Source organism: Xenopus tropicalis, chromosome 4, assembly GCF_000004195.4.
Source record: "Xenopus tropicalis strain Nigerian chromosome 4, UCB_Xtro_10.0, whole genome shotgun sequence".
Classification (NCBI taxonomy): domain Eukaryota; kingdom Metazoa; phylum Chordata; class Amphibia; order Anura; family Pipidae; genus Xenopus; species Xenopus tropicalis.
Window position 1 is genome coordinate 1,192,873 of NC_030680.2, and position 27,956 is coordinate 1,220,828.

The window sequence follows — 27,956 nt, forward strand, 5'->3', positions numbered from 1 at the left end:
CAGCTCAATAAGCAACAATAAGTGTCATTTCCTTCCCGCACCCCAATACCCAGATAATGAGGCCATACCCCCCCCATGATCAGTATTTAATAGTGAGAATAGTGCAACACGGGCTGTTTGCCCATCACTTGCCCCTAATGCTGCCAGTTCATTGGCTCATTACCCCGGGGGGGGGGGGGTATTACTTACCGTATCCCCCGGCTCCCAATCAATTCATTGAATCATTGAGCTGAGTGGGATTGAGCAGAAGGGCTTTTTATTGCCCCCGAATGGGCTCTTCTACCTTCCCCTCTGCCCCCCATTAGCGCTAATTACTCTCAGTGTCATTGTGTCGGTTCCACCCCCCCCCGGGTCACTGGGCGGAGCAACTAGAGATCCAAAACCTCATCTTGGACTCCAACTCCCAGAATCCACCTGTGTGTGAGTTATAGGGGGGGGCACAGTAACATAGTAACATAGTAAGTTAGGTTGAAAAAAGACGCACGTCCATCACGTTCAAGTATTTGGGGGGGTTGTAGATTTGATTGTTCTGATGGGTCCAAAGTGCAATAAATGTTTCTCTGTGTCCGACAGGACGACCCCTTCTCTGCGCTCGACATTCACCTTAGTGACCACCTGATGCACGAGGGGATCCTGAAAATGCTCCGCGACAATAAGAGAACGACCGTCCTAGTGACCCACAAACTGCAGTACCTGCCCCATGCCGACTGGGTAACTACCCCCCCCCCCCGGGGAATGGGAGAGGGGATGAGAGACAGATGGAGAGAGGGGAAGGGAAAGGGGGTTCGGGGAGTAGAGAGACAAATGGGGGAGAGGGAAGGGAAAGGGGGTTCGGGGAGTAGAGAGACAAATGGGGGGAGAGGGGAAGGGAAAGGGGGTTCGGGGAGTAGAGAGACAAATGGGGGGAGAGGGGAAGGGAAAGGGGGTTCGGGGAGTAGAGAGACAAATGGGGGGAGAGGGGAAGGGAAAGGGGGTTCGGGGAGTAGAGAGACAAATGGGGGGAGGGGAAGGGAAAGGGGGTTCGGGGAGTAGAGAGACAAATGGGGGAGAGGGGAAGGGAAAGGGGGTTCGGGGAGTAGAGAGACAAATGGGGGGAGGGGGAAGGGAAAGGGGGTTCGGGGAGTAGAGAGACAAATGGGGGAGAGGGGAAATATAGAAGGGGGGAGAAGGGGGAGGATGGGGGGGAGTAAGGCCAAACAGTTGGGGGGGGGGGAACAGAAAAGGAAAGGAGAGGGGATGAGAGACAGAAGGAGAGAGGGGAAGGGAAAGGGGGTTCGGGGAGTAGAGAGACAAATGGGGGAGAGGGGAAATATAGAAGGGGGGAGAAGAGGAGGATGGGGGGGAGTAAGGCCAAACAGTTGGGGGGGGAATAGAAAAGGAAAGGAGAGGGGATGAGAGACAGAAGGAGAGAGGGGAAGGGAAAGGGGGTTCGGGGAGTAGAGAGACAAATGGGGGGAGAGGGGAAGGGAAAGGGGGTTCGGGGAGTAGAGAGACAAATGGGGGGAGAGGGGACGGGAAAGGGGGTTCGGGGAGTAGAGAGACAAATGGGGGGAGAGGGGAAGGGAAAGGGGGTTCAGGGAGTAGAGAGACAAATGGGGAGAGAGGGGAAGGGAAAGGGGGTTCGGGGAGTAGAGAGACAAATGGGGGAGAGGGGAAGGGAAAGGGGGTTCGGGGAGTAGAGAGACAAATGGGGGAGAGGGGAAGGGAAAGGGGGTTCGGGGAGTAGAGAGACAAATGGGGGGAGAGGGGAAGGGAAAGGGGGTTCGGGGAGTAGAGAGACAAATGGGGGGAGAGGGGAAATATAGAAGGGGGGGTAGAAGAAGAGGTAGAATGGGGGGGAATAAGGCCAAACAGTTGGGGGGGGGCACACAGGAAGAAAACCAATTCTGAGTGTTAAGTTGCCCTTTAATCCCCGCAGATCATCGCAATGAAGGACGGGACAATTCAGAGGGAGGGGACCCTCAAGGACATCCAGAAATCAGACCCCGAACTCTACGAACACTGGAAAACCCTCATGAACCGGCAGGACCAGGAATTGGAGAAAGTATGTTGGTTGGGGGGGGTACAATATATATGGGGATGGGGGGGTTAAGTGTACAAGGTGTGTGGGAAGGAGGATCATGGGAAGGGGCGTGGCCAGGTTTGTCCCTGTATTTCCTTCCTTTTGTTATTTAGCACATAATCCTGGCATTGGGTGGCTGGGAATTGTGGGAAATGTAGTTTCCAGTACCCGTGGTGGGATATTAATCCCTTTAATACCATTTGTCATATTAAAGGGGAAGTTGAACACTCATTTTGGTGTAAATTAGAATTAATTAGTTTTTTCATTTTGACTTTAAGCAATAACCATAGCACTAAGGTCTTAAAGAAAAACAGTTTTTAGTTGCCATGGTCAGGGTCCCTAACAACCAGGCAAAAGTGAAGGCAAATCATTCAGAATGTAAAGTTTAACCCATACGTGTCCTGTCTGTCTCTGGCCAATCAGCACTTTCCTACGGTGCCTCCCAGGGGTCAGATCCAACCCAATTCTTTCACTTCCTCCCCCAGGAGATCATTTTAGACCGGAAAGCCGGGGGGGAGCGGATGAATTTAACGAGAACCATTTACCCCCGAGACGCCCTTCTGGGGGATGATGAAGAGGATGAAGGTAAATTAAAAGCCAATTATTAAATACAATCAATAAAAGCAATAAATCTCTTTGCTGAGGCAGCAGGGGGCGCTGTTTCCCCTAAGCATTGTGCCAGTGAGCTGAGGGGGGGCAATAGTGCCCCCAGCTGCCTGCGTTACCCCTCATTAACCCATTCCATGCCTGTGACAGAGGAGATATCGGAGAGTGAGGAAGATGATGACAACCTCTCGTCCGTCCTGCACCAAAGAGCAAAGATGCCCTGGCGGGCCTGTGGCAAGTACCTGAGCTCGGCCGGCATCCTGCTGCTCCCCCTACTGGTGCTCTCCCAGCTGCTCAAACATTCTGTCATGGTGGCCATTGACTTCTGGCTGGCAAAGTGGACATCGGCCGCCATCACCAACCTGTCGGTGGCCAACTGCTCGGGGAGGCCGGTAGGTGGATTCACTGTGTTTCCTATAACCCAGAACATGTAGTGGGGCATTGGGGCGCTGGGATACTGGGACATTAGGGCATTGGGGCACCGGGGCGCTGGGACACCGGGACATTGGGACACTGGGGCGCTGGGGCATTGGGGCACTGAGATACTGGGGCACTGGGATACTGGGAGACTGGGACACCGGGACATTGGGGCACTGGGGCATTGGGGCACTGGGATACTGGGGCACTGGGATACTGGGAGACTGGGGCACCGGGGCGCTGGGGCACTGGGATACTGGGACACTGGGGCACCAGGGCGCTGGGCCACTGGGATAATGGGTCACTGGGGCATTGGGGCGCTGGGGCATTGGGACACTGGAACACTGGGGCATTGGGACACTGGGGCATTGGGACACTTGGGAGCTGGGACACTGGGGTGCTGGGACACTGGGATATTGGGACCCTGGAGTATTGGGGCATTGGGACACTGGGGAGCTGGGACACTGGGGTACTGGGATAGTGGGACACTGGGGAGCTGGGACACTGGGGTGCTGGGGCATTGTGACACTGGGGTGCTGGGACACTGGGGTATTGGGATACTGGGGTGCTGGGGCATTGGAAAACTGGGGCACTGAGGTGCTGGGGAATTGGGACACTGGGGCATTGGGACACTGGGTAGCTGGGACACTGGGGCATTGGGACACTGGGTAGCTGGGACACTGGGGCACTGGAGCATTAGGACACTGGGGTGCTGGGGCATTGGGACACTGGGGTGCTGGGGCATTGGGACACTGGGGCGCTGGGGCATTAGGACACTGGGGTGCTGGGGCATTGGGACACTGGGGTGCTGGGGCATTGGGACACTGGGGTGCTGGGGCATTGGGACACTGGGGCGCTGGGACACTGGGGTGCTGGGGCACTGGGACACTGGGATACTGGGGCACTGGGATGCTGGGGCATTGGGACACTGGGGCACTGGGACGCTGGGATACTGGGGCACTGGGATGCTGGGGCATTGGGACACTGGGGCACTGGGACGCTGGGACACCTGGGACATTGGGGCACTGGGACACTGGGATACTGGGACACTGGGCCGAAAGCAGAACTGATACTGGGACCCCTGGTACCATCAAAACTATATTTATCTCTTAGTATGAGGCCACTAACTAAGTTCCCCCCATGAGCCTAGAATGGGGCAATAACTTGCAGGGAAACACTTTTAAAGGTCACATGACTTTACTCAAGTCAGGGAGAGGGATTGTGGGTACTGCGCTGCCATTAATACATACCCTATTGCCCCCCCCCCAGACCTGCCGCTTTGATCACTCGCCGTACTCGATGGCGTTCAGCATCCTCTCCTGCGTGGGGATCATTATGTGTCTGGCGACCTCCATTGCTGTGGAATGGACCGGCCTCCGGGTGGCCAAGAAACTGCACAGCAGCCTCCTCAATGCCATCATCTTAGCCCCGATGAGGTGAGTGCGGCTGTGATTGGTACATTGTGTCCCTATTGTGTTACATTGTATCCCTATTGTGTTACATTGTGCCCCTGCTGTGTTACATTTTGTCCCTGTTGTGTTACATTGTGTCCCTGTTGTGGTACATTGTGTCCCTATTGTGTTACATTGTGCCCCTGCTGTGTTACATTTTGTCCTTGTTGTGTTACATTGTGTCCCTGTTGTGTTACATTGTGTCCCTGTTGTGTGACTTTGTGTCCCTGTTGTGTTACATTGTGTCCCTGTTGTGTTACATTGTGTCCCTATTGTGTTACATTGTGTCCCTGTTGTGTGACATTGTGTCCCTGTTGTGTTACATTGTGTCCCTATTGTGTTACATTGTGTCCCTGTTGTGTTACATTGTGTCCCTGTTGTGTTACAGTGTATCTCTTCTGTATTATATTCTATCCCTTGTATCTCTGTATCCCTCTATCCCTGCCGAGTGTTGGGGCCATAGAGCCGAGTGTTGGGGCCATAGAGCCGAGTGTTGGGGCCATAGAGCCGAGTATTGGGGCAATAGGGCCGAGTGTTGGGGCAATAGGGCCGAGTATCGGGGCAATAGGGCCGAGTATCGGGGCAATAGGGCCGAGTATCGGGGCAATAGGGCCGAGTATCGGGGCAATAGGGCCGAGTGTTGGGGCCATAGAGCCGAGTGTTGGGGCCATAGAGCCGAGTGTTGGGGCCATAGAGCCGAGTGTTGGGGCAATAGGGCCGAGTGTTGGGGCATTGGGGTTATTCTGTTTAATCTGGGAATATATAACTGTAGGAAGGGTCCCACTTACCCTTGAACCCCCCCAGTAAGGGGCGGAGCTAATGTGTGTGGGACCATTTATTGCAGGTTCTTTGAGACGACCCCCCTGGGCAGCATCCTGAACCGCTTCTCTGCCGACTTCAATACAATAGACCAGGTAAGTGGGGGATGGGCCCGGGGGGGGGATTTATTTATATTTTCCATTAGGGCTTTATCTCTCACATTAATGGGCCCCGTAACTCAGGGAACTGATGGAATAAAGAGATTTTCTCGGCCGCTTTGTGCTAAATCCCTCATAGCAACGAATCACCGCTAATCTCTGGCCAAATGAAATGGGGGGAAATAATACCCGCCCCCCCGGGGGTGATTAAATCACAGGCCCAGTATGGGGGCCCCAGGCTCAGGGGCCCAGGGAGGTTCTGAGAGTCACATTTATATGTGGGGAATGCTGAATGGTCAATTCTAAGCAACTTTGCAATTGGTCTTCATTATTTATTTTCCCTTCTTCTTCTGCCTCTTTGCAGCTTTCAAATGGGGGTCACTGACCCCGGCAGCCAAACCCTATTGCTCTGTGAGGCCCCAGTTTTATTGTTATTGTTACTTTTTATTCCTTATCTTTCTATGCAGCCCCTCCCCTATTCATATTCCCATCTCTTGTTTAAACCGCTGCCTGGTTGCTAGGGTAAATAAGACCCTAGCAACCAGAAAGGCTGCTAAAATACCAAATGGAGAGCTGCTGAACACAAAGCTGAAAAACCATACAAAAAAAAAAACAGTGAAGACCAATTGCAAATTGCCTCAGAATATCAATGTCTACCCCGGAATCTTATGTATTTGCCATGTAGGGGATATTAGTGCTTTAGTGTCAGACCCACAGGCACGGGAGTCGCCCCGTTAATCCCGGCTCAGTCGGTTCTAATTCCCAGTTCTGAGAGCTTTTTTCCCTGTTCCCCCAGCACATCCCGGCCACCCTGGAATGTCTGAGCCGCTCCACGTTGCTATGCGTCTCCGCTCTCGCCGTCATCTCCTACGTGACCCCCGTCTTCCTCATCTCCCTGGTGCCCCTCGCCATCATCTGTTACTTCATCCAGAAATACTTCCGCGTGGCGTCCAGGTAACGGGCCCAGTGCCTTTTGGTTAGACTGTAAGTTGGGCCCAGGGGGCAACATTCTCCAAACTCTCCAGCCCCAGTCCATTTGCCCCAGGAATGGGAGCTCATGAGCCCAGCTGGGTAAATACCCCCGACACTGACACCTGCTTTGCTGCTATTCTGGCACCACGGAGCCCAATGTACAGTTTGGCGCTGATTCTATTTCAGACCTTTTTGTGCCTAAATTAGTGACAAAGTGACAGAGGCACAAATGGGGCAAAATGACATCACAATGTGGCAAAATACCCCCCTCCCCCCCTTGGTCATAGAAGGGTCCGCCCCTATCTATTCTATTGTTGGTACCACAGACCCAGCTTTGCGGAGAGACCCCAGGCTGCTGCCCCACTAATCTCTATGCAAGGGGCTCATTATTTCATATTCCCATCTCAGTAGCCCGGGCCCCACATTTATCAGCCAATCAGAATGGAGATATATCCTGTATGTCCCCATTGGGCCCCCCATGGGGTCTGCTCCCCCTTTGGTTATGCCATTGTCCCCCACATTCTTGGGCCCAGTTATGTTACTTATGTTGCACCCACAGTTATGTTGCACCCATATATCCATGGGGCCCTATAGCAGTCCCGGGGCCACTAACCCCACTGGAATACTGTGGCCCTCCAGATGGATAAGTCTGTATTAAAGGGGATATTAATGCTGAAAAAAGCTTTTACGCTAATTTACCCAGTAATAGTTTGCGGTTGGTCTTATTTTAACTTTTCTGTGTTTTTGTAAAACTTTTCTGCCACTGTCTAGTTGCTAGGGTCAGTGCTGCCTAGAAACAAAAAGCAGGTTAACCGTTATTTTTTAATTTCCTATCTCTTGCTATTACTGTATATTAATGTAATAATATAATATGCCCTATGTAGCTATATTGACTTTCTTTCTCCAAGGGACATATGGGGGGGGGGCATTTTCCTTGCACGTTGTGGGTATAAAGATCAATAGATAAAACAAAATTGTGGTGATTATGGACCAGTAGGGAAGGGGTTAATTGTGTAGAATTTCCCCTAACTCCCCCCCCCATCTCTATGAACCCTGATCCTGTCCCTGTGACACAGAGTAACAGCTGGGGGGCCAAGTCCTGCTGCAGAGCATGAAACCAAGGGAACTGCCCCCCATGTCGGTGTAATGCCCCCACTGGCCTGCGGGGGGAGACAGAGCCACATGTACTTTGCTTTCTTTCCACTGAGGTTTCCTCTGTACCTTGGAAAGGTTCATCCCTTGTGTATTTTCCCTTTATACCAAGCCCCATTAACCCTTTGCTTGTACCCCCCCCCCCCCAGAGACCTGCAGCAGCTGGAGGACAGCACGCAGCTCCCCCTTCTCTCCCATTTTGCAGAAACGGTTGAAGGACTGACGACCATCCGAGCTTTCAGGTATTTGCCCCTGGGGTAGAGGGAGGGGGGTCCTGAGAACTGGGATGTACCCCAGGCAGGGCTTTCCCCCAGCTCTGATACAAACCCCACCCATTCCAGGGCGGGGGGGGGGGGGAATCTGAGATGATTCAGGGGGTGACATAACAGTCTTGGGGGCAGTTATAAAATTGCTTGCTGAACTGCAACTCCCCACTCAGTGTGTCCCCACTAAGGCTTCCCCAGGGGCAGCACAAGGGGAGGTGGCTGTTTATAACATGGGGGTACATTAGGGACAATCAGTCTGTGGATCCTGCAGATGTCAGGGTGGGGGTGCGCATGGGGGGGCCCCACACAGGGTGCATTATGGGAGACAGAATGTGAGGAAGACAGTATATACAGAGCAGACTGTAATAGCAAATAGTTACATTCACTCTCATCTGAAACACAAGATTCTTTCTGGTTGCTAGGGGCAGTAGCCCCGGCAACGTAAATGTCTCTGTGGTTAATGTCATTTTCCTCGTCCGTCCGTAGGTACGAGCCACGCTTCCGGCAGAAGCTTCTGGAACACACGGATTCCAACAACATCGCCTCCCTGTTCCTCACCGCTGCCAACCGCTGGTTAGAAGTGAGAATGGCAAGTGCAGCTTTGTCTGTGTCTGTTTCGGGTGGGAAGACTTCCCCTTGCAACTGAGATTCTCATGTATTAGAGGTTTGTTTGCCCTTTATTTCAGGAGTATATCGGGGCCTGCGTTGTGCTAATCGCCGCCGTCGCCTCCATCACCAACTCGCTGCACTACAACCTGTCGTCCGGCCTCGTGGGACTGGGTCTCACCTACGCACTCATGGTAACTGCCCCACGTTGCTCTGCAGCGCCGCCCTGCCTGCCGCCTCCACTAATGTCTTATATATATATTATACCAGTTGGGTGCAAAGTCACAGAAATGATATTATATCTCTTATTATAAGACATTTGCTTTGATTGGTTCTGCAGTTGCCCAATCAGAGCCCGGCTCTGGGCTGTTGTGAAATCAAAGGCAAAAGAGTTCGGCCCACAATGGCCCCATTAGCTTCTAGCCAATCCCGAGGAGGCTTGGCCCTATTGTACAGCCCCCCCCCCCAATTAATGAATAAATAATAAAAGCGGAAAAGATGATGAATAGAAATGATGGCGCCGCCCCTTTAATGATTCATGAGTCGGAACCAGAGAGAATTTATTCCATGGGTTTAATCCAATCTGCATTTTATATGAGGCTGGAATTGCTGTTCCGATCCGGGCAGTTCCGCCGCAGTAATGGGCCGGCGCCGCTCAGCGTATTGATTTATACAGAATATTGATTGCAAGCTCTTGGTTCCTAACTGCCCCCCCCCGTCTCATTGGGCAGGTGTCCAACTACCTGAACTGGATGGTGCGGAACTTGTCCGACATGGAGATCCAACTCGGGGCAGTGAAGCGAATCAATGGGCTCCTCAAAACGGAACCAGAGAACTACAAGGGGCTTCTGTGTGAGTAACGGGGGGATCCCGGTTCTGTTGGGCAACTGAGCCTCTCTAATACCCCCTCTGTCTCCCATTGGTACAGCCCCCACGCAGATCCCCCCCAACTGGCCAGAGAATGGGGAAATCCAGATCCAGAACCTGAGTGTTCGCTATGACTCCTCCCTCAAGCCGGTTCTGAAGCATGTCAATGCCCACATCACTCCGGGCCAGAAGGTACTGCTCCGTTAGGCTGTGGTATTCTATCACTGTACTGCTGGTTCTGACCCACTGCCACTCACACTCACTCACACACTCACACTCACTCACACACTCACACACTGCCACTCACACTCACTCACACACTCACATACGCAGACTGGAGTTTGGTACCAGCAGGGGGAGGGGCTTAGAGAGGTACTAGAATGGCAGCTAAGGTTGATAAAAGACATAAATCCATCAGGTCCAACCCTTCCATGCAGCTTCTGGTTGATCCAAGGGAAGGGGCTTTTGGCTGTTATATGAGGGACAAGAGATGGGGGAGACCCCCAGGGTATTAGGGTTGTTACTGTATTTCCGAATGTTTCCACCAATCAAAGCCTCTCTCCTTCTGCCCCTGATTTGCTCAGATTGGGATCTGTGGTCGGACTGGGAGTGGCAAGTCCTCCTTCTCATTGGCCTTCTTCCGAATGGTGGATACGTTCCAGGGTAAGTGGCCAACTGGCCATTCTGACTGTTCCCTCCTGATAAACCTGCCCCTCTCTCTCTCAGTCACTGGGGCCTCAATATTGCCCCCATTGTACCTACTGATAAATTGCCCCAACAATGCCCCTGTCTCACAGTCACTGGGGCCCTTCCTCCGGCACTGGGGGCCACGGGAGCCTGCGAGTGATTGGTATAAATACAATTTTTGTAGGGGGCTTCTGTATTCCCAGAATTCCTTTCTGCTTTCCCCACTGTGACACCCCAATACTTTTGTCTGCCCCCCCCCAGGCAGGATCATCATTGATGGGATAGACATTGCCAAGCTGCCTCTGCAGACCCTGAGATCTCGACTGTCAATCATCCTGCAGGACCCCATATTGTTCAGTGGCACGATCCGGTATGTCTGTAGGGTTGTGGGGGCTGTTCCTGCTGAATTGTGCTTAGTACAGGGGAATCCCTATGTGCCATAGTTTTATGGTATCTCTCTGTACAGGCTATGAGCAAACTTAGGGGGCTGTTCCTGCTGAATTGTGCTTAGTACAGGGGAATCCCTATGTGCCATAGTTTTATGGTATCTCTCTGTACAGGCTATGGGCAAACTTAGGGGGCTGTTCCTGCTGAATTGTGCTTAGTACAGGGGAATCCCTATGTGCCATAGTTTTATGGTATCTCTCTGTACAGGCTATGGGCAAACTTAGGGGGCTGTTCCTGCTGAATTGTGCTTAGTACAGGGGAATCCCTATGTGCCATAGTTTTATGGTATCTCTCTGTACAGGCTATGGGCAAACTTAGGGGGCTGTTCCTGCTGAATTGTGCTTAGTACAGGGCCCATATAATTGCATGTATAGTGGGTCAGTAAGTGATACAGAACCGTTCCCGCAGGTTTAACCTGGACCCAGAGAACAAGTGCACGGACGCGATGCTGTGGGAGGCGCTAGAGATCGCGCAACTCAAACACGTAGTGAAGGTTCTGCCGGGGGGGCTGGGTGAGTTTGCCAATAATGGAAAATGCATGTGATTTGGGCTTGTCCCCCCCGCGGGGTCCGTATTGGTATGTGCCGTGCCCATCACTATGGTGCCACGTGGCTAACAGCGGGGGGGGGGGGGCATGAGGACTGTATTTGCCCCTGGGGGTAGTTACCCTGGTGCTTTTTGCAGACGCGCTGGTGACGGAGGGGGGAGAGAACTTCAGCGTGGGGCAGAGGCAGCTCTTCTGTTTGGCCCGAGCCTTCGTGCGCAAGAGTAGCATCCTCATCATGGACGAGGCCACGGCTTCCATAGACATGGCAACGGTGGGTAATGTGCCCCCCCGGGGGCAGGAACGGGGCACTTGGCTCAGAGTGGGGCACTCAAGGGTCCTATTAATAACCCCCAGCTCAGCACTTAGGGCCTCACGTGGCCGCTCCGGTATCAGCTGTCTGTAGAGATAGGCGCTGGCACAGAGACTGGCACAGAGTGGCATATAGAGTGGTACAGAGACTGGCACAGAGTGGTACAGAGACTGGCACAGAGAGTGGCGCAGAGACTGGCAGCTGTCTCTAGAGATAGGCACTGGCACAGAGTGGCATATAGAGTGGTACAGAGACTGGCACAGAGTGGTACAGAGACTGGCACAGAGAGTGGCGCAGAGACTGGCAGCTGTCTCTAGAGATAGGCACTGGCACAGAGTGGCATATAGAGTGGTACAGAGACTGGCACAGAGACTGACACAGACTGGAGCAGAGACTGGCAGCTGTCTCTAGAGATAGGCGCTGGCACAGAGACTGGCACAGAGTGGCATATAGAGTGGTACAGAGACTGGCACAGAGAGTGGCACAGAGACTGGCAGCTGTCTCTAGAGATAGGCACTGGCACAGAGACTGACACAGACTGGCGCAGAGACTGGCAGCTGTCTCTAGAGATAGGCACTGGCACAGAGACTGACACAGACTGGCGCAGAGACTGGCAGCTGTCTCTAGAGATAGGAGCTGGCACAGAGAGTGGCACAGAGTGGCGCAGAGACTGGTGCAGAGACTGGTGCAGAGACTGGTGCAGAGACTGGTGCAGAGACTGGCACAGAGACTGGTGCAGAGACTGGCACAGAGACTGGTGCAGAGACTGGCGCAGAGACGTACAGAGACGTGCAGAGACTGGCACAGAGACTGGTGCAGAGACGTGCAGAGACTGGCACAGAGACTGGCGCAGAGTGGTGCAGAGACTGGCACAGAGACTGGCGCAGAGACGTGCAGAGACTGGCGCAGAGACGTGCAGAGACTGGCACAGAGACTGGCGCAGAGTGGTGCAGAGACTGGCACAGAGACTGGCGCAGAGACTGGCACAGAGTGGCATATAGAGTGTTACAGAGAGTGACACAGAATGGCACAGCAACTAGCATATAGAGTGGTACAGAGACTGGCACAGAGTGCCCAGTTAGTGCCAGTGCCCAGTTAGTGCCAGTGCCCAGTTAGTGCCAGTGCCCGGTTAGCGCCAGTGCCCGGTTAGCGCCAGTGCCCAGTTAGCGCCAGTGCCCGGTTAGCGCCAGTGCCCAGTTAGTGAGTGAAAAGTAGGTAAAGGGTAAATTCAGCTTGAATATAAATGTGGCACAGTGGGTGCCAGTCTCTCTGCCCAGAATGGGGGAGCAGCTCAGGCCCATTGGGTTGGGGGGGGGGAATAGGGACGCCCCTATCTGAGGGGAACCCCAAATGTTTCTCTGCTGATTTCTATCCCCCCTTTCCCCCCAGGAGAACATCCTACAGAAGGTGGTGATGACGGCGTTTGATGATCGCACGGTGGTGACCATCGCAGTAAGTGTGAGGGACCCCCCTGTAATCCCGGGGGGGGGGGGGCTGCAGTGTTACTGACACTACCGGCTCCTCTCATTGGTCCATCTTGTAATGCTATAATGCTGCAGCCACGGCCCAATCTCCTGCCTGAATCTGAGTCCCGCCCCCTGCCCCCCCCCCCCTCAGTGAGAGAAAGATCTGGGTCAGTAGCAGTGGGAGCCCCCCCCCCGCCTGTTCCTTAACTCTTTCTTATCCCACAGCCTATACCTATAGGTGTATATACTGTATATGGGCCCCAGCGGGCTCCTCCCTCCCCATCGCTCCAGTGGGGAACGTACAGCAGGGGGCGCTGTCACTCACAGCATTCACTCTCCTGCCCCCGCTGCCCCCCAAGATTCTCCCACTAGAGGGGCAAATATACGGGAAGATTTTAGCTGCTGATTTGTGTCCTTTAAACTGATTCGCCAGCTTATCTGCCCCTGTATGGCCCCTCCCCCGAGGGGTGCCCCGACCAACATTGGGCAGCTTTGGTTTCTGTCAGATCGGGGGCCCCATTGGCTTGTTGGTACAGTCCGGCAGCCCGAATTAGCCCCATATCCCCCACCTTAGGGGGCACATCAGGAGATCTTACAGTGTGGGGCCCCTCAGCCCTGGGTATCGGGGGGCACGGGAGAGACTGGGGGGGTGGCAGAAGTAAGGAGCAGGGGATGAATGGGGAGCAAGCAGATGGGGGGGGTATGGAGAGCCGTATGGGTTTAGCTCAGTTAGATCAGCCTCCTCTTCCTCCCTATCCATCTTCATCTTCCTCCCGATTCCACTTCCTTCTGCTTCCTCCCCGTTCCTCTTCCTCATCTTCCTCCCCGTTCCTCTTCCTCATCTTCCTCCCCGTTCCTCTTCCTCATCTTCCTCCCTGTTCCTCATCTTCCTCCCCGTTCCTCTTCCTCCCCATTCCTCTTCCTCATCTTCCTCCCCATTCCTGTTCCTCTCCGTCCCTCTTCCTCCCTATCCATCTTCATCTTCCTCCCGATTCCACTTCCTTCTGCTTCCTCCCCATCCCTCTTCCTCATCTTCCTCCCCGTTCCTCTTCCTCATCTTCATCCCTGTTCCTCATCTTCCTCCCCGTTCCTCTTCCTCCCCATTCCTCTTCCTCATCTTCCTCCCCATTCCTGTTCCTCTCCGTCCCTCTTCCTCCCTATCCATCTTCATCTTCCTCCCGATTCCACTTCCTTCTGCTTCCTCCCCATCCCTCTTCCTCATCTTCCTCCCCGTTCCTCTTCCTCATCTTCATCCCTGTTCCTCATCTTCCTCCCCGTTCCTCTTCCTCCCCATTCCTCTTCCTCATCTTCCTCCCCATTCCTGTTCCTCTCCGTCCCTCTTCCTCCCTATCCATCTTCATCTTCCTCCCGATTCCACTTCCTTCTGCTTCCTCCCCATCCCTCTTCCTCATCTTCCTCCCCGTTCCTCTTCCTCATCTTCCTCCCTGTTCCTCATCTTCCTCCCCGTTCCTCTTCCTCCCCATTCCTCTTCCTCATCTTCCTCCCCATTCCTGTTCCTCTCCGTCCCTCTTCCTCCCTATCCATCTTCATCTTCCTCCCGATTCCACTTCCTTCTGCTTCCTCCCCATCCCTCTTCCTCATCTTCCTCCCCGTTCCTCTTCCTCATCTTCCTCCCTGTTCCTCATCTTCCTCCCCGTTCCTCTTCCTCCCCATTCCTCTTCCTCATCTTCCTCCCCATTCCTGTTCCTCTCCGTCCCTCTTCCTCCCTATCCATCTTCATCTTCCTCCCGATTCCACTTCCTTCTGCTTCCTCCCCATCCCTCTTCCTCATCTTCCTCCCCGTTCCTCTTCCTCATCTTCCTCCCTGTTCCTCATCTTCCTCCCCGTTCCTCTTCCTCCCCATTCCTCTTCCTCATCTTCCTCCCCATTCCTGTTCCTCTCCGTCCCTCTTCCTCCCTATCCATCTTCATCTTCCTCCCGATTCCACTTCCTTCTGCTTCCTCCCCATCCCTCTTCCTCATCTTCCTCCCCGTTCCTCTTCCTCATCTTCCTCCCTGTTCCTCATCTTCCTCCCCGTTCCTCTTCCTCCCCATTCCTCTTCCTCATCTTCCTCCCCATTCCTGTTCCTCTCCGTCCCTCTTCCTCCCTATCCATCTTCATCTTCCTCCCGATTCCACTTCCTTCTGCTTCCTCCCCATCCCTCTTCCTCATCTTCCTCCCCGTTCCTCTTCCTCATCTTCCTCCCTGTTCCTCATCTTCCTCCCCGTTCCTCTTCCTCATCTTCCTCCCCGTTCCTCTTCCTCATCTTCCTCCCCATTCCTCTTCCTCATCTTCCTCCCCATCCCTCTTCCTCATCTTCCTCCCCGTTCCTCTTCCTCATCTTCCTCCCTGTTCCTCAGCTTCCTCCCCGTTCCTCTTCCTCATCTTCCTCCCCATTCCTCTTCCTCATCTTCCTCCCCATTCCTCTTCCTCATCTTCCTCCCCATTCCTGTTCCTCTCCGTCCCTCTTCCTCCCCATCCCTCTTCCTCATCTTCCTCCCCAGAGGAAGTGGCCCAGAGCAGTGGCCAATGTCTCTCTGAGGGTGATACTGAGCCTGTCAGTAGAGCTGAGGCAGTGAGATGAATGGGCGCCATATTTATGGGCATTTCCGTGCCCCGTGCCCAGCTGGCAGTGAGGGAGGCAGATGGTATCACTGCGGGTGGGAAACCAGTTCATCCCTTAATTACCAATCCCAGGATTCTCAGCTCAGCAGGCAGCACTGGTATCCAGGCAACAGCACAGCCCCCCCAGAGATAGATATGGGGGGGTTAGGGATTGGCTGGATCAGGAATGAGACCCCCACAGACTGACACTGCCCCCCCTTTCTCTCCCCCCAGCATCGGGTTCACACCATCCTGAACGCAGACCTGGTGATTGTAATGAAGCGGGGGGCCATCATGGAGTACGACAAGCCGGAGGCGCTGCTGGAGGGGGGGGGCAGCATGTTCGCTTCCTACGTACAGGCCGACAAATAAGTGCAATTCCGCCACTTTTATACGCGTGTAAATAACCTGTAAATACAAATAGTATTGATTATTTCATAACAACAAATGCTTCCTGGTTATTAATGGCGCCCGTTTGCCCCCGTGTACTACCCCCTGTACCCCCTGTATACCCTGTACTCCCTGTACCCCCATATCCCCTATATACCGCCTGTACCCCTGTATACCCTGTACTCCCTGTACCCCCATATCCCCTATATACCCCCTGTACCCCCTGTATACCCTGTACTCCCTGTACCCCCATATCCCCTATATACCGCCTGTACCCCCGTATACCCTGTACTCCCTGTACCCCCATATCCCCTATATACCGCCTGTACCCCCGTATACCCTGTACTCCCTGTACCCCCATATCCCCTATATACCCCCTGTACCCCCTGTATACCCTGTACTCCCTGTACCCCCATATCCCCTATATACCGCCTGTACCCCTGTATACCCTGTACTCCCTGTACCCCCATATACCGCCTGTACCCCCGTATCCCCTGTACTCCCTGTACCCCCATATCCCCTATATACCGCCTGTACCCCTGTATACCCTGTACTCCCTGTACCCCCATATCCCCTATATACCCCCCGTATCCCCTGTACCCCCTGTATTCCCTGTATCCCCATATCCCCTATATACCGCCTGTACCCCCGTATCCCCTGTACTCCCTGTACCCCCGTACCCCCCATATCCCCTACGTACCCCTGTACCCCCCATATCCCCTATGTACCCCCTGTACCCCCCATATCCCCTGTACCCCCCATATCTCCTATGTACCCCCTGTACCCCCATATCCCCTATGTACCCCCTGTACCCCCCATATCCCCTATGTACTGCCTGTACCCCCATATCCCCTGTACCCCTCGTACCCCCTGTACCCCCTTATCCCCTATGTACCGCCTGTACCCCCCATATCCCCTATGTACTACCTGTACCCCCATATCCCCTGTACCCCCATATCCCCTACGTACCCCCTGTACTCCCCATATCCCCTGTACCCCCCATATCCCCTGTACTCCTTGTACCCCCCTCCTTGTACCCCCCATATCCCCTACGTACCCCTGTACTCCCCATGTCCCCTGTACCCCCCATATCCCCTGTACCCCTACGTACCCCCTGTACCCCATATCCCCTACGTACCCCCTGTACCCCCTGTACTCCATGTACCCCCGGCCTGAGGGGCAATAGAGGGGGAATTAGAGATAAAGAGCGTTAGAGGAATAAAGAGAGGGGGAGCAGATATTTTTTAGGGGGCGAAGCCTTTTGCAGCCCTGAACCAACGTATAATTATGGCATCGCCATGGCAACACAAGGACCTATAGTGCCCTGATGAACTGTAATGAACGGGTAATTAATCTCGTTAGGAAGAATCACGGCACAGGGGCCCAATGTGTGAATCTGGTTAATTATCACTTGCCCCCCCCCGGGACCCCCGGCGCTAAGTGACAATGGTACCATCTGGGCACAGGCGGCACCAGCAGATCAGGTGGCACCGGGGGATTATGGGATACAGTCACGACCCAGTGAAACCCTGAGCCCCGCCCCATTCCCCTGAGTCGGCAGATTCTGGGCGGTACCAGCAGAACCAGTAGAAGCTCCACAACCTGATCCCGGCGCCGAATGTGGGAATTGTGGCTCCAAAGCTTCGGGAAAATGATGCCTGATGCCAATGTTATTTATGGGGGGGGTATAAAAATGGTGGCACCCCTACTTGTGTAGTGCCAATGTGCCGGTCCTGCCTGATGTACTGGGTGCATGGGTGCTACGGACCATGGGTGCTGCCAGACTTGCCCTGATGGTGGGGGCACATTTCTACAGGCACCTAAGGGCCCATGCTCAGGGGGGGGCAGCTTTAGGGGTGTCTATATAGAAACATAACTACTTCTTAAGAAACTATTCCCACCAGATACTTGTGGCTGAATCCATCAGGGGGTCGGAGTGGGGGTACCCCCCTTTTCTGCAGACTTGGGCCAATCAGGGAGGGTCGGGGCAGCTGGAGATCCAGTACCCAGGGAAGCACTGGACTCAAATAAAGCCCCACCCCAGGGTAATTGCAGTGTTTGTATTGGTGTTTGGGCCTTAATGCCGGTACCGACACCGGGGCTATTGGAGCAGCACAACTTACCCACAATTCATGTACAGCAGAACCAGTAGGTCCTATTGGGCCCAGCTAGCAGCCCCCCCAGCCCAATAAATAGTGACTGTCTGTGGCACCTTACAGCCCCCCTGGCATTCCCAGTACCCAGAGGCACAAACAGCCCCCCCCCCAGCCCAATAAATAGTGACTGTCTGTGGCACCTTACAGCCCCCCTGGCATTCCCAGTACCCAGAGGCACAAACAGCCCCCCCAGCCCAATAAATAGTGACTGTCTGTGGCACCTTACAGCCCCCCCGGCATTCCCAGTACCCAGAGGCACAAACAGCCCCCCCAGCCCAATAAATAGTGACTGTCTGTGGCACCTTACAGCCCCCCTGGCATTCCCAGTACCCAGAGGCACAAACAGCCCCCCCAGCCCAATAAATAGTGACTGTCTGTGGCACCTTACAGCCCCCCTGGCATTCCCAGTACCCAGAGGCACAAACAGCCCCCCAGCCCAATAAATAGTGACTGTCTGTGGCACCTTACAGCCCCCCTGGCATTCCCAGTACCCAGAGGCACAAACAGCCCCCCCCCCAGCCCAATAAATAGTGACTGTCTGTGGCACCTTACAGCCCCCCTGGCATTCCCAGTACCCAGAGGCACAAACAGCCCCCCAGCCCAATAAATAGTGACTGTCTGTGGCACCTTACAGCCCCCCTGGCATTCCCAGTACCCAGAGGCACAAACAGCCCCCCCAGCCCAATAAATAGTGACTGTCTGTGGCACCTTACAGCCCCACCCTGGCATTCCCAGTACCCAGAGGCACAAACAGCCCCCCCCAGCCCAATAAATAGTGACTGTCTGTGGCACCTTACAGCCCCCCTGGCATTCCCAGTACCCAGAGGCACAAACAGCCCCCCCCCCCCAGCCCAATAAATAGTGACTGTCTGTGGCACCTTACAGCCCCCCCCTGGCATTCCCAGTACCCAGAGGCACAAACAGCCCCCCCCCCAGCCCAATAAATAGTGACTGTCTGTGGCACCTTACAGCCCCCCCGGCATTCCCAGTACCCAGAGGCACAAACAGCCCCCCCCCCCAGCCCAATAAATAGTGACTGTCTGTGGCACCTTACAGCCCCCCTGGCATTCCCAGTACCCAGAGGCACAAACAGCCCCCCCAGCCCAATAAATAGTGACTGTCTGTGGCACCTTACAGCCCCCCTGGCATTCCCAGTACCCAGAGGCACAAACAGCCCCCCCCCCCAGCCCAATAAATAGTGACTGTCTGTGGCACCTTACAGCCCCCCCCTGGCATTCCCAGTACCCAGAGGCACAAACAGCCCCCCCCCCCAGCCCAATAAATAGTGACTGTCTGTGGCACCTTACAGCCCCCCCCGGCATTCCCAGTACCCAGAGGCACAAACAGCCCCCCCCCCAGCCCAATAAATAGTGACTGTCTGTGGCACCTTACAGCCCCCCCCTGGCATTCCCAGTACCCAGAGGCACAAACAGCCCCCCCCCCAGCCCAATAAATAGTGACTGTCTGTGGCACCTTACAGCCCCCCCCCTGGCATTCCCAGTACCCAGAGGCACAAACAGCCCCCCCCCCCAGCCCAATAAATAGTGACTGTCTGTGGCACCTTACAGCCCCCCCCTGGCATTCCCAGTACCCAGAGGCACAAACAGCCCCCCCCCCAGCCCAATAAATAGTGACTGTCTGTGGCACCTTACAGCCCCCCCCTGGCATTCCCAGTACCCAGAGGCACAAACAGCCCCCCCCCCAGCCCAATAAATAGTGACTGTCTGTGGCACCTTACAGCCCCCCTGGCATTCCCAGTACCCAGAGGCACAAACAGCCCCCCCCAGCCCAATAAATAGTGACTGTCTGTGGCACCTTACAGCCCCCCTGGCATTCCCAGTACCCAGAGGCACAAACAGCCCCCCCAGCCCAATAAATAGTGACTGTCTGTGGCACCTTACAGCCCCCCTGGCATTCCCAGTACCCAGAGGCACAAACAGCCCCCCCAGCCCAATAAATAGTGACTGTCTGTGGCACCTTACAGCCCCCCCGGCATTCCCAGTACCCAGAGGCACAAACAGCCCCCCCCAGCCCAATAAATAGTGACTGTCTGTGGCACCTTACAGCCCCCCTGGCATTCCCAGTACCCAGAGGCACAAACAGCCCCCCCAGCCCAATAAATAGTGACTGTCTGTGGCACCTTATAGCCCCCCTGGCATTCCCAGTACCCAGAGGCACAAACAGCCCCCCCAGCCCAATAAATAGTGACTGTCTGTGGCACCTTACAGCCCCCCTGGCATTCCCAGTACCCAGAGGCACAAACAGCCCCCCCAGCACAATAAATAGTGACTGTCTGTGGCACCTTACAGCCCCCCCGGCATTCCCAGTACCCAGAGGCACAAACAGCCCCCCCCCCCCAGCCCAATAATTAGTGACTGTCTGTGGCACCTTACAGCCCCCCTGGCATTCCCAGTACCCAGAGGCACAAACAGCCCCCCCAGCCCAATAAATAGTGACTGTCTGTGGCACTTTACAGCCCCCCTGGCATTCCCAGTACCCAGAGGCACAAACAGCCCCCCCCAGCCCAATAAATAGTGACTGTCTGTGGCACCTTACAGCCCCCCTGGCATTCCCAGTACCCAGAGGCACAAACAGCCCCCCCCCCCCAGCCCAATAAATAGTGAGTGACTGTGGCACCTTACAGCCCCCCCGGCATTCCCAGTACCCAGAGGCACAAACAGCCCCCCCCAGCCCAATAAATAGTGACTGTCTGTGGCACCTTACAGCCCCCCTGGCATTCCCAGTACCCAGAGGCACAAACAGCCCCCCCCCAGCCCAATAAATAGTGACTGTCTGTGGCACCTTACAGCCCCCCTGGCCAGAACCCACAGATTGCCAGTCCGGGTCTGGTTCTGTAGTACCCGGCCCAGTAGTCTCGCAGGGAGAGACAGCTGCACGTTGCTGGGAGTCTCGGTTCCTATATTTGGCCGATGGGCCGGGGGGGTCTGACACATTCCTGGGGGCTGAGACAGTCGGACCTGTGACAGAACTGATCCCATTTCTGGCTGTCAGCGCCGGGCTGGTGTTACACGGATCTCTATGGGAAGGGGACAAACACCCCGGCCCAGTGGAACATCGTGTATGTTTAATAGGAAAACTCCCAGCATCCCCTCTCAGCCTGTGTAACAATCCTGCACAAGTGTATTGGGGGGCAGAATATCATTGGAGTGTCAGTTCCTTGGGCTAGCTGCCATGGCATGTAACTTGCTGCCCACTGGTACAATGGGACAAAATGATCCGACTATAATAATAATAATAATAATAAAAATAAGGGTATTTTTTCCCAGAGAGACACCACCCTCTCTTACTCTGATTGGCAGTAAATCTGCCCTTAATAGATTTTATTTGCCCCTCTGCTTCCTCCTGCCCCACTCACCCCCATCTCCCTTCCCTAATGCCCCTTCTCTCCCCCTCCTGCCCCAACCCTACCTCTGCCCCCCCCCATTTTATTTACCTGCCCCCCCGCCATACTTTCTCCCCCTGCCCCCGCCATTATCTTCTCCCCCCCCAGTGCAGTCCCTGGGGCCCTGTTGCAGCGCTACAGTTAAATGGCCCTGAAAATAAACTGGTTCCTTTTGTTCCTTTTGTTTAACGCGGAGAAACATTATTCATTGGACTCACTGCCCCCCCCCCCATATCTGAGCTCAATACCGGGGGGGGGGGATCGGGACTGCATTATATTTGGCCGAGGGCAGAAGGACCTTGGAATGAAAGGAGAAGCGGCAGAAAGGAACCGACTGGATCAGCGCCCCCCCCCCCCCGTCCCATAAGACCCAGGATTTCATTGTATCAGTTATTAATAATCACATATGGACCATATCTGGGCTTAAGGGCTCACACTCTGGTTTATATGGGATTATAAAGGGGTCCGTTATCTCTGCTGGGTCCCCGAGGGGCCACACACTATTCCAACATGGGAATTTAATATAACGCTGGGAAATATAGTCCTACTGTAGGGGGAACCCCAGCACCTCCCTGCAAGGCTTTATATCACTATATAATAACACAGGGTACAGCCAGTGCCCAGAGGGAGGGGGCGCTATTCTTCCAACAGAGCCATAAAATCCCCCATAGGGTCCAACTGGCACGGCCATGGCACATGGGGGAATTAGTGATACATTGGGGGTGGGGAGGAAAGGAGATCTCACCATCAGCATAGGAAGGGGTTCCTTACTGTAAGGGCAGTCAGGTTATGGGGTTCCCTACCCAGAGAGGGGGAATGAGTGATACATTGGGGGTGGGGAGGAAAGGGGATCTCACTATCAGCATAGGAAGGGGTTCCTTACTGTAAGGGCAGTCAGGTTATGGGATTCCCTACCAAGAGAGGGGGAATGAGTGATACATTGGGGGTGGGGAGGAAAGGGGATCTCACCATCAGCATAGGAAGGGGTTCCTTACTGTAAGGGCAGTCAGGTTATGGGGTTCCCTACCAAGAGAGGGGGAATGAGTGATACGTTGAGGGTGGGGAGGAAAGGGGATCTCACCATCAGCATAGGAAGGGGTTCCTTACTGTAAGGGCAGTCAGGTTATGGGATTCCCTACCAAGAGAGGGGGAATGAGTGATACGTTGGGGGTGGGGAGGAAAGGGGATCTCACCATCAGCATAGGAAGGGGTTCCTTACTGTAAGGGCAGTCAGGTTATGGGATTCCCTACCCAGAGAGGGGGAATGAGTGATACATTGGGGGGGAGGAAAGGGGATCTCACCATCAGCATAGGAAGGGGTTCCTTACTGTAAGGGCAGTCAGGTTATGGGGTTCCCTACCCAGAGAGGGGGAATGAGTGATACATTGGGGGTGGGGAGGAAAGGGGATCTCACTATCAGCATAGGAAGGGGTTCCTTACTGTAAGGGCAGTCAGGTTATGGGATTCCCTACCCAGAGAGGGGGAATGAGTGATACATTGGGGGTGGGGAGGAAAGGGGATCTCACCATCAGCATAGGAAGGGGTTCCTTACTGTAAGGGCAGTCAGGTTATGGGGTTCCCTACCCAGAGAGGGGGAATGAGTGATACATTGGGGGTGGGGAGGAAAGGGGATCTCACCATCAGCATAGGAAGGGGTTCCTTACTGTAAGGGCAGTCAGGTTATGGGGTTCCCTACCCAGAGAGGGGGAATGAGTGATACATTGGGGGTGGGGAGGAAAGGGGATCTCACCATCAGCATAGGAAGGGGTTCCTTACTGTAAGGGCAGTCAGGTTATGGGGTTCCCTACCCAGAGAGGGGGAATGAGTGATACATTGGGGGGGGGGAGGGGTAGGAAAGGGGATCTCACCATCAGCATAGGAAGGGGTTCCTTACTGTAAGGGCAGTCAGGTTATGGGATTCCCTACCCAGAGAGGGGGAATGAGTGATACATTGGGGGTGGGGAGGAAAGGGGATCTCACCATCAGCATAGGAAGGGGTTCCTTACTGTAAGGGCAGTCAGGTTATGGGGTTCCCTACCCAGAGAGGGGGAATGAGTGATACATTGGGGGGGAGGAAAGGGGATCTCACCATCAGCATAGGAAGGGGTTCCTTACTGTAAGGGCAGTCAGGTTATGGGGTTCCCTACCAAGAGAGGGGGAATGAGTGATACATTGGGGGTGGGGAGGAAAGGGGATCTCACCATCAGCATAGGAAGGGGTTCCTTACTGTAAGGGCAGTCAGGTTATGGGGTTCCCTACCAAGAGAGGGGGAATGAGTGATACATTGGGGGTGGGGAGGAAAGGGGATCTCACCATCAGCATAGGAAGGGGTTCCTTACTGTAAGGGCAGTCAGGTTATGGGATTCCCTACCCAGAGAGGGGGAATGAGTGATACATTGGGGGAGGGGAGGAAAGGGGATCTCACCATCAGCATAATTATTAGGATAGCCATCCCCCCAGGCACCATGGGATATTGAGTGAATGGGAAGCTCCTGGGGGGCAGCACCTGGTCTCTGGGGGCCCCTGAATGTAACGGGATCCGCTCAGTAATTGAATCCGCAGTTGGAGGAATGGGGGGGGGGGGGTGAAACCGGATCCCATACACAGACTCGGGTTCCGTTGGTGCCGGTAAATAATTGAGTTGCCCCAGTTCTGCCCCAGACCCTCACACACACTCCGCACCTGGGATCTAATATTAACCCCTGCAGCACTCACTCTCTCTCATTCCCTGATACCCCCCCTCACTGCCAGTCCCCCCCTCACTGCCAGCTCCCCCCCCTCCCCAGTGCCCACCTATGGCCGTGCCCCCTCCCCACACACCTTCCTTTTGTTCCATTCACTCGCTGGGCTTTAGACTCCGGATTGCCTGTCCCTGTGCGCCCCCCAGTGGCCGCCGGCAGACGCGCAGCTCCCATCAGACTGCAGGTGCAGCAGGAACAGCCCCCCCGTCCCCCCCCGGCGCAGCCTCATTGTCCGCCAGTTATCGGCTTTAGATCGCACATTTCCTTTTCTCACCGAGCAGGATGGCAGCGCAGATCGATCGCAGTCGGTAGTAGTCGCTCAGTGGGCGCCTTGACGATGAGGTGCCCTCCCACCCCTCCCCTCTCTCCCCGGACTGATTGGCGTGGGCAGATGGGTCTGACTGTCGGGACCGGACCCAGCAGGACTCAGAGCCGCTCAGACCTGGGACCAGTGGCCCCTCGGTGAGTCCGTTCCTACCCCCTCCGAGGGCAAATACTATGGGCCAGCCATGATCTCCAGGAAGGGCATTATCCCCGAGGAGTATGTGCTCACTACCCGATTGGCAGAGGACATCGCGGAGCCCAAGTACCAAGCCAAGGAGAGACGGGCTCGCTTTGTGGCCAAGAATGGCACCTGTAATGTGGCCCACAAGAACATCAGGGAGCAGGGCCGGTTCCTCCTGGATGTATTTACCACCGTGGTGGACCTCAAGTGGCACTACACCCTCCTCATCTTCACCATGTCCTTCCTCTGCACCTGGCTGCTCTTTGGCATGATCTGGTGGCTCATTGCCTTTGCCCACGGCGACCTGGACACCAACGAGGAGGGCTTCGTGCCCTGTGTGACCAGCGTCCAGTCCTTCACCGCCGCCTTCCTGTTCTCCATTGAGGTGCAGGTCACCATTGGCTTTGGGGGTCGGATGGTCACGGAAGAGTGCCCCTCTGCCATCCTGGTGCTCATCATCCAGAACATCGTCGGCTTGGTCATCAACGCCATCATGTTGGGTTGTATCTTCATGAAGACCGCCCAAGCCCACCGCAGAGCCGAGACCCTCATCTTCAGCAAGCACGCCGTCATTGCCCTGAGGAACGGCAAGCTCTGCTTCATGTTCCGGGTGGGCGACCTGAGGAAGAGTATGATTATCAGTGCCACCATCCGTATGCAGGTGGTGAGGAAGTCCAGCAGCCAAGAAGGTGAAGTTCTACCTCTCAACCAAATTGATATCCAGATGGAGAACCCAATCAGCACCAATGGGATCTTCCTGGTCTCCCCCCTCATCATCTGCCACACGATCACCAGAGACAGCCCCCTGTACGACATCTCCCCCAACCACCTCACCCACCATGAAGACCTGGAGATCATCGTCATCCTGGAGGGGGTGGTGGAGACCACGGGGATAACCACCCAGGCGAGGACGTCCTACCTGGCCGATGAGATTCGCTGGGGGCAGAGGTTCGTCCCCATCGTGGCCGAGGAGGACGGCAGATATTGCGTCGATTACTCGAAATTTGGCAACACGGTCATCGCCCCGACCCCCCATTGCACCCCCAGGGAACTGGAGGAGGATCGGAGCGCCCTGGACAACATCAAGTTCTCCCCCAGGAGCACAGTCCGGAGGAGGAATATGACTGTGAGGGGGGCAAAACCAAAGTTCACCCTGTTTGAGGAACCTTCCTGACCCCCCCACCCCGGTGGGATTTGCCTTATTTACAAAGGACTGACTTGTACCCCCCCCAGGGGCAAGTGATACTTTATATGCAATTGGGAGCAGCCAATAGTGTTGGAGTGGATCAGGTATTTATGCAGAATTTCATATCATGACTGGAAGCACTTACCCTTTTATTCACTTTTATAATCTCAGCGGTTTAGTTACCCTTGAAATTCCACCTTTGCGCAACTTTCCCTTTATTCCTGGGATCAGCGGCGACAGCGTTGCACCCCGTGTGGAATTCGGCTCCTTGACACCCGGAGCTATTTACAGCCCCCCCAGCAGGCAGATTGCCCCCCCCCATACTGTCTGTTTAACCCCCAGCAGTCAGCTCCAAGGAGACAAGTTGCCCCCCCCCCCATACTGCTCTGTTTAACCCCCAGCAGTCAGCTCCAAGGAGACAAGTTGCCCCCCCCATACTGCTCTGTTTAACCCCCAGCAGTCAGCTCCAAGGAGACAAGTTGCCCCCCCCATACTGCTCTGTTTAACCCCCAGCAGTCAGCTCCAAGGAGACAAGTTGCCCCCCCCCCCATACTGCTCTGTTTAACCCCCAGCAGTCAGCTCCAAGGAGACAAGTTGCCCCCCCCATACTGCTCTGTTTAACCCCCAGCAGTCAGCTCCAAGGAGACAAGTTGCCCCCCCCCCATACTGCTCTGTTTAACCCCCAGCAGTCAGCTCCAAGGAGACAAGTTGCCCCCCCCATACTGCTCTGTTTAACCCCCAGCAGTCAGCTCCAAGGAGACAAGTTGCCCCCCCCATACTGCTCTGTTTAACCCCCAGCAGTCAGCTCCAAGGAGACAAGTTGCCCCCCCCCATACTGCTCTGTTTAACCCCCAGCAGTCAGCTCCAAGGAGACAAGTTGCCCCCCCCATACTGCTCTGTTTAACCCCCAGCAGTCAGATTGCCCCCCCACAACTTACTGCTCTGTTTAACCCCAGCAGTCAGATTGCCCCCCACAACTTACTGCTCTGTTTAACCCCCAGCAGTCAGCTCCAAGGAGACAAGTTGCCCCCCCCATACTGCTCTGTTTAACCCCCAGCAGTCAGATTGCCCCCCCACAACTTACTGCTCTGTTTAACCCCCAGCAGTCAGATTGCCCCCCACAACTTACTGCTCTGTTTAACCCCCAGCAGTCAGCTCCAAGGAGACAAGTTGTCCCCCCCATACTGCTCTGTTTAACCCCCAGCAGGCAGATTTCCCCCCCCATACTGCTGTGTTTAACCCCCAGCAGTCAGCTCCAAGGAGACAAATCTGCCCCCCCATACTGCTCTGTTTAACCCCCAGCAGTCAGCTCCAAGGAGACAAGTTGCCCCCCCCCCCGATACTGCTCTGTTTAACCCCCAGCAGTCAGATTGCCCCCCCACAACCTACTGCTCTGTTTAACCCCCAGCAGTCAGCTCCAAGGAGATAGATTGCCCCCCCCCCACAACCTACTGCTCTGTTTAACCCCCCGGGAGCCCCCCCAGAAGACCCCTCCTAGTGCTCTATGTACAGAGTTTCAGGGATATCGGGTCAAATTGTGGGGTTTAAAGGGGAAATTGTTTCACTTTTAAAAAAATGCGCCGGCCCCTTTAATGCTGGTGCCCATGTGACCATTTGCAGCACTGCTGCCCGGCGAGACCTGCGGCCGATGGAACGAGGGAAAGGGATAAGGAAGCTCAGCAGCGATGCGGGAATCGGCAATAATAATAATATAATGGGGATAATGGTCATGTGACTGCAGTGTCCCATTTAAAGGGGAAGTAAATCCGTTCAGTTCATTGTATCTTCCTGCTGTTCAGGTCAGGGAGGGGCAACAAGTGAGGGATGTGCCCCCCCCCGTTATTTCCCTATAATGTGATATATAATAACCCCCCCCCCCCAGAAATGGTTTGTTACAAGCAGCGCCACTTCCCCTTTAATTCCCCTCCTATTTGCTGAACTGGGGGGGGAGCAGCTGGCACTGGGCGGGGCAGTTTGGGGGGGGGGGAGATAAATATAGAAAGTGTTACTGAATGTCTTAAAGGAGCAAATACCCCCCCTGCCCCCCCCCCCCCGGGGCAGAACCCGCCGCATGTGACTTTTATATTATGGGAAATCTGTGATTTATATGCAAAACCCGCGGATCCAATAAACTCTTTTAATAAACGGCCCCCCCATTTGTTTTATTGTGACATGTGGATTTTTGGGGTTCATTTCGC

General features: G+C 54.7%; 2 protein-coding genes across 4 annotated transcripts in view; both read left to right on the forward strand.

Moving 5' to 3' along the window:
* abcc8 (ATP binding cassette subfamily C member 8) overlaps positions 1-15,815 on the forward strand; it is a 70,619-nt gene extending 54,804 nt beyond the window's left edge. For all 3 annotated transcript variants that reach the window (XM_031900330.1, XM_031900332.1, XM_031900331.1), the window contains 18 exons: positions 574-711; positions 1,919-2,044; positions 2,548-2,647; positions 2,819-3,060; positions 4,355-4,521; positions 5,381-5,450; positions 6,250-6,407; positions 7,727-7,819; positions 8,330-8,432; positions 8,530-8,643; positions 9,181-9,301; positions 9,378-9,508; positions 9,901-9,979; positions 10,265-10,373; positions 10,859-10,962; positions 11,135-11,268; positions 12,697-12,759; positions 15,612-15,815. In XM_031900330.1, the coding sequence (XP_031756190.1) occupies positions 574-711; positions 1,919-2,044; positions 2,548-2,647; positions 2,819-3,060; positions 4,355-4,521; positions 5,381-5,450; positions 6,250-6,407; positions 7,727-7,819; positions 8,330-8,432; positions 8,530-8,643; positions 9,181-9,301; positions 9,378-9,508; positions 9,901-9,979; positions 10,265-10,373; positions 10,859-10,962; positions 11,135-11,268; positions 12,697-12,759; positions 15,612-15,749 (2,190 nt within the window). In that variant the 3' untranslated portion in view covers positions 15,750-15,815. The remainder of the gene's footprint in view (positions 1-573; positions 712-1,918; positions 2,045-2,547; positions 2,648-2,818; positions 3,061-4,354; positions 4,522-5,380; positions 5,451-6,249; positions 6,408-7,726; positions 7,820-8,329; positions 8,433-8,529; positions 8,644-9,180; positions 9,302-9,377; positions 9,509-9,900; positions 9,980-10,264; positions 10,374-10,858; positions 10,963-11,134; positions 11,269-12,696; positions 12,760-15,611) is intronic.
* An 8,401-nt stretch (positions 15,816-24,216) lies between these two features.
* Positions 24,217-27,908, forward strand: LOC116410223 (potassium inwardly rectifying channel subfamily J member 11). Its single transcript, XM_031900333.1, has one exon. It carries the CDS (start codon positions 24,577-24,579, stop codon positions 25,744-25,746), a length of 1,170 nt encoding a protein of 389 aa, XP_031756193.1. The 5' UTR covers positions 24,217-24,576; the 3' UTR covers positions 25,747-27,908.
* Positions 27,909-27,956: the final 48 nt, after the last annotated feature.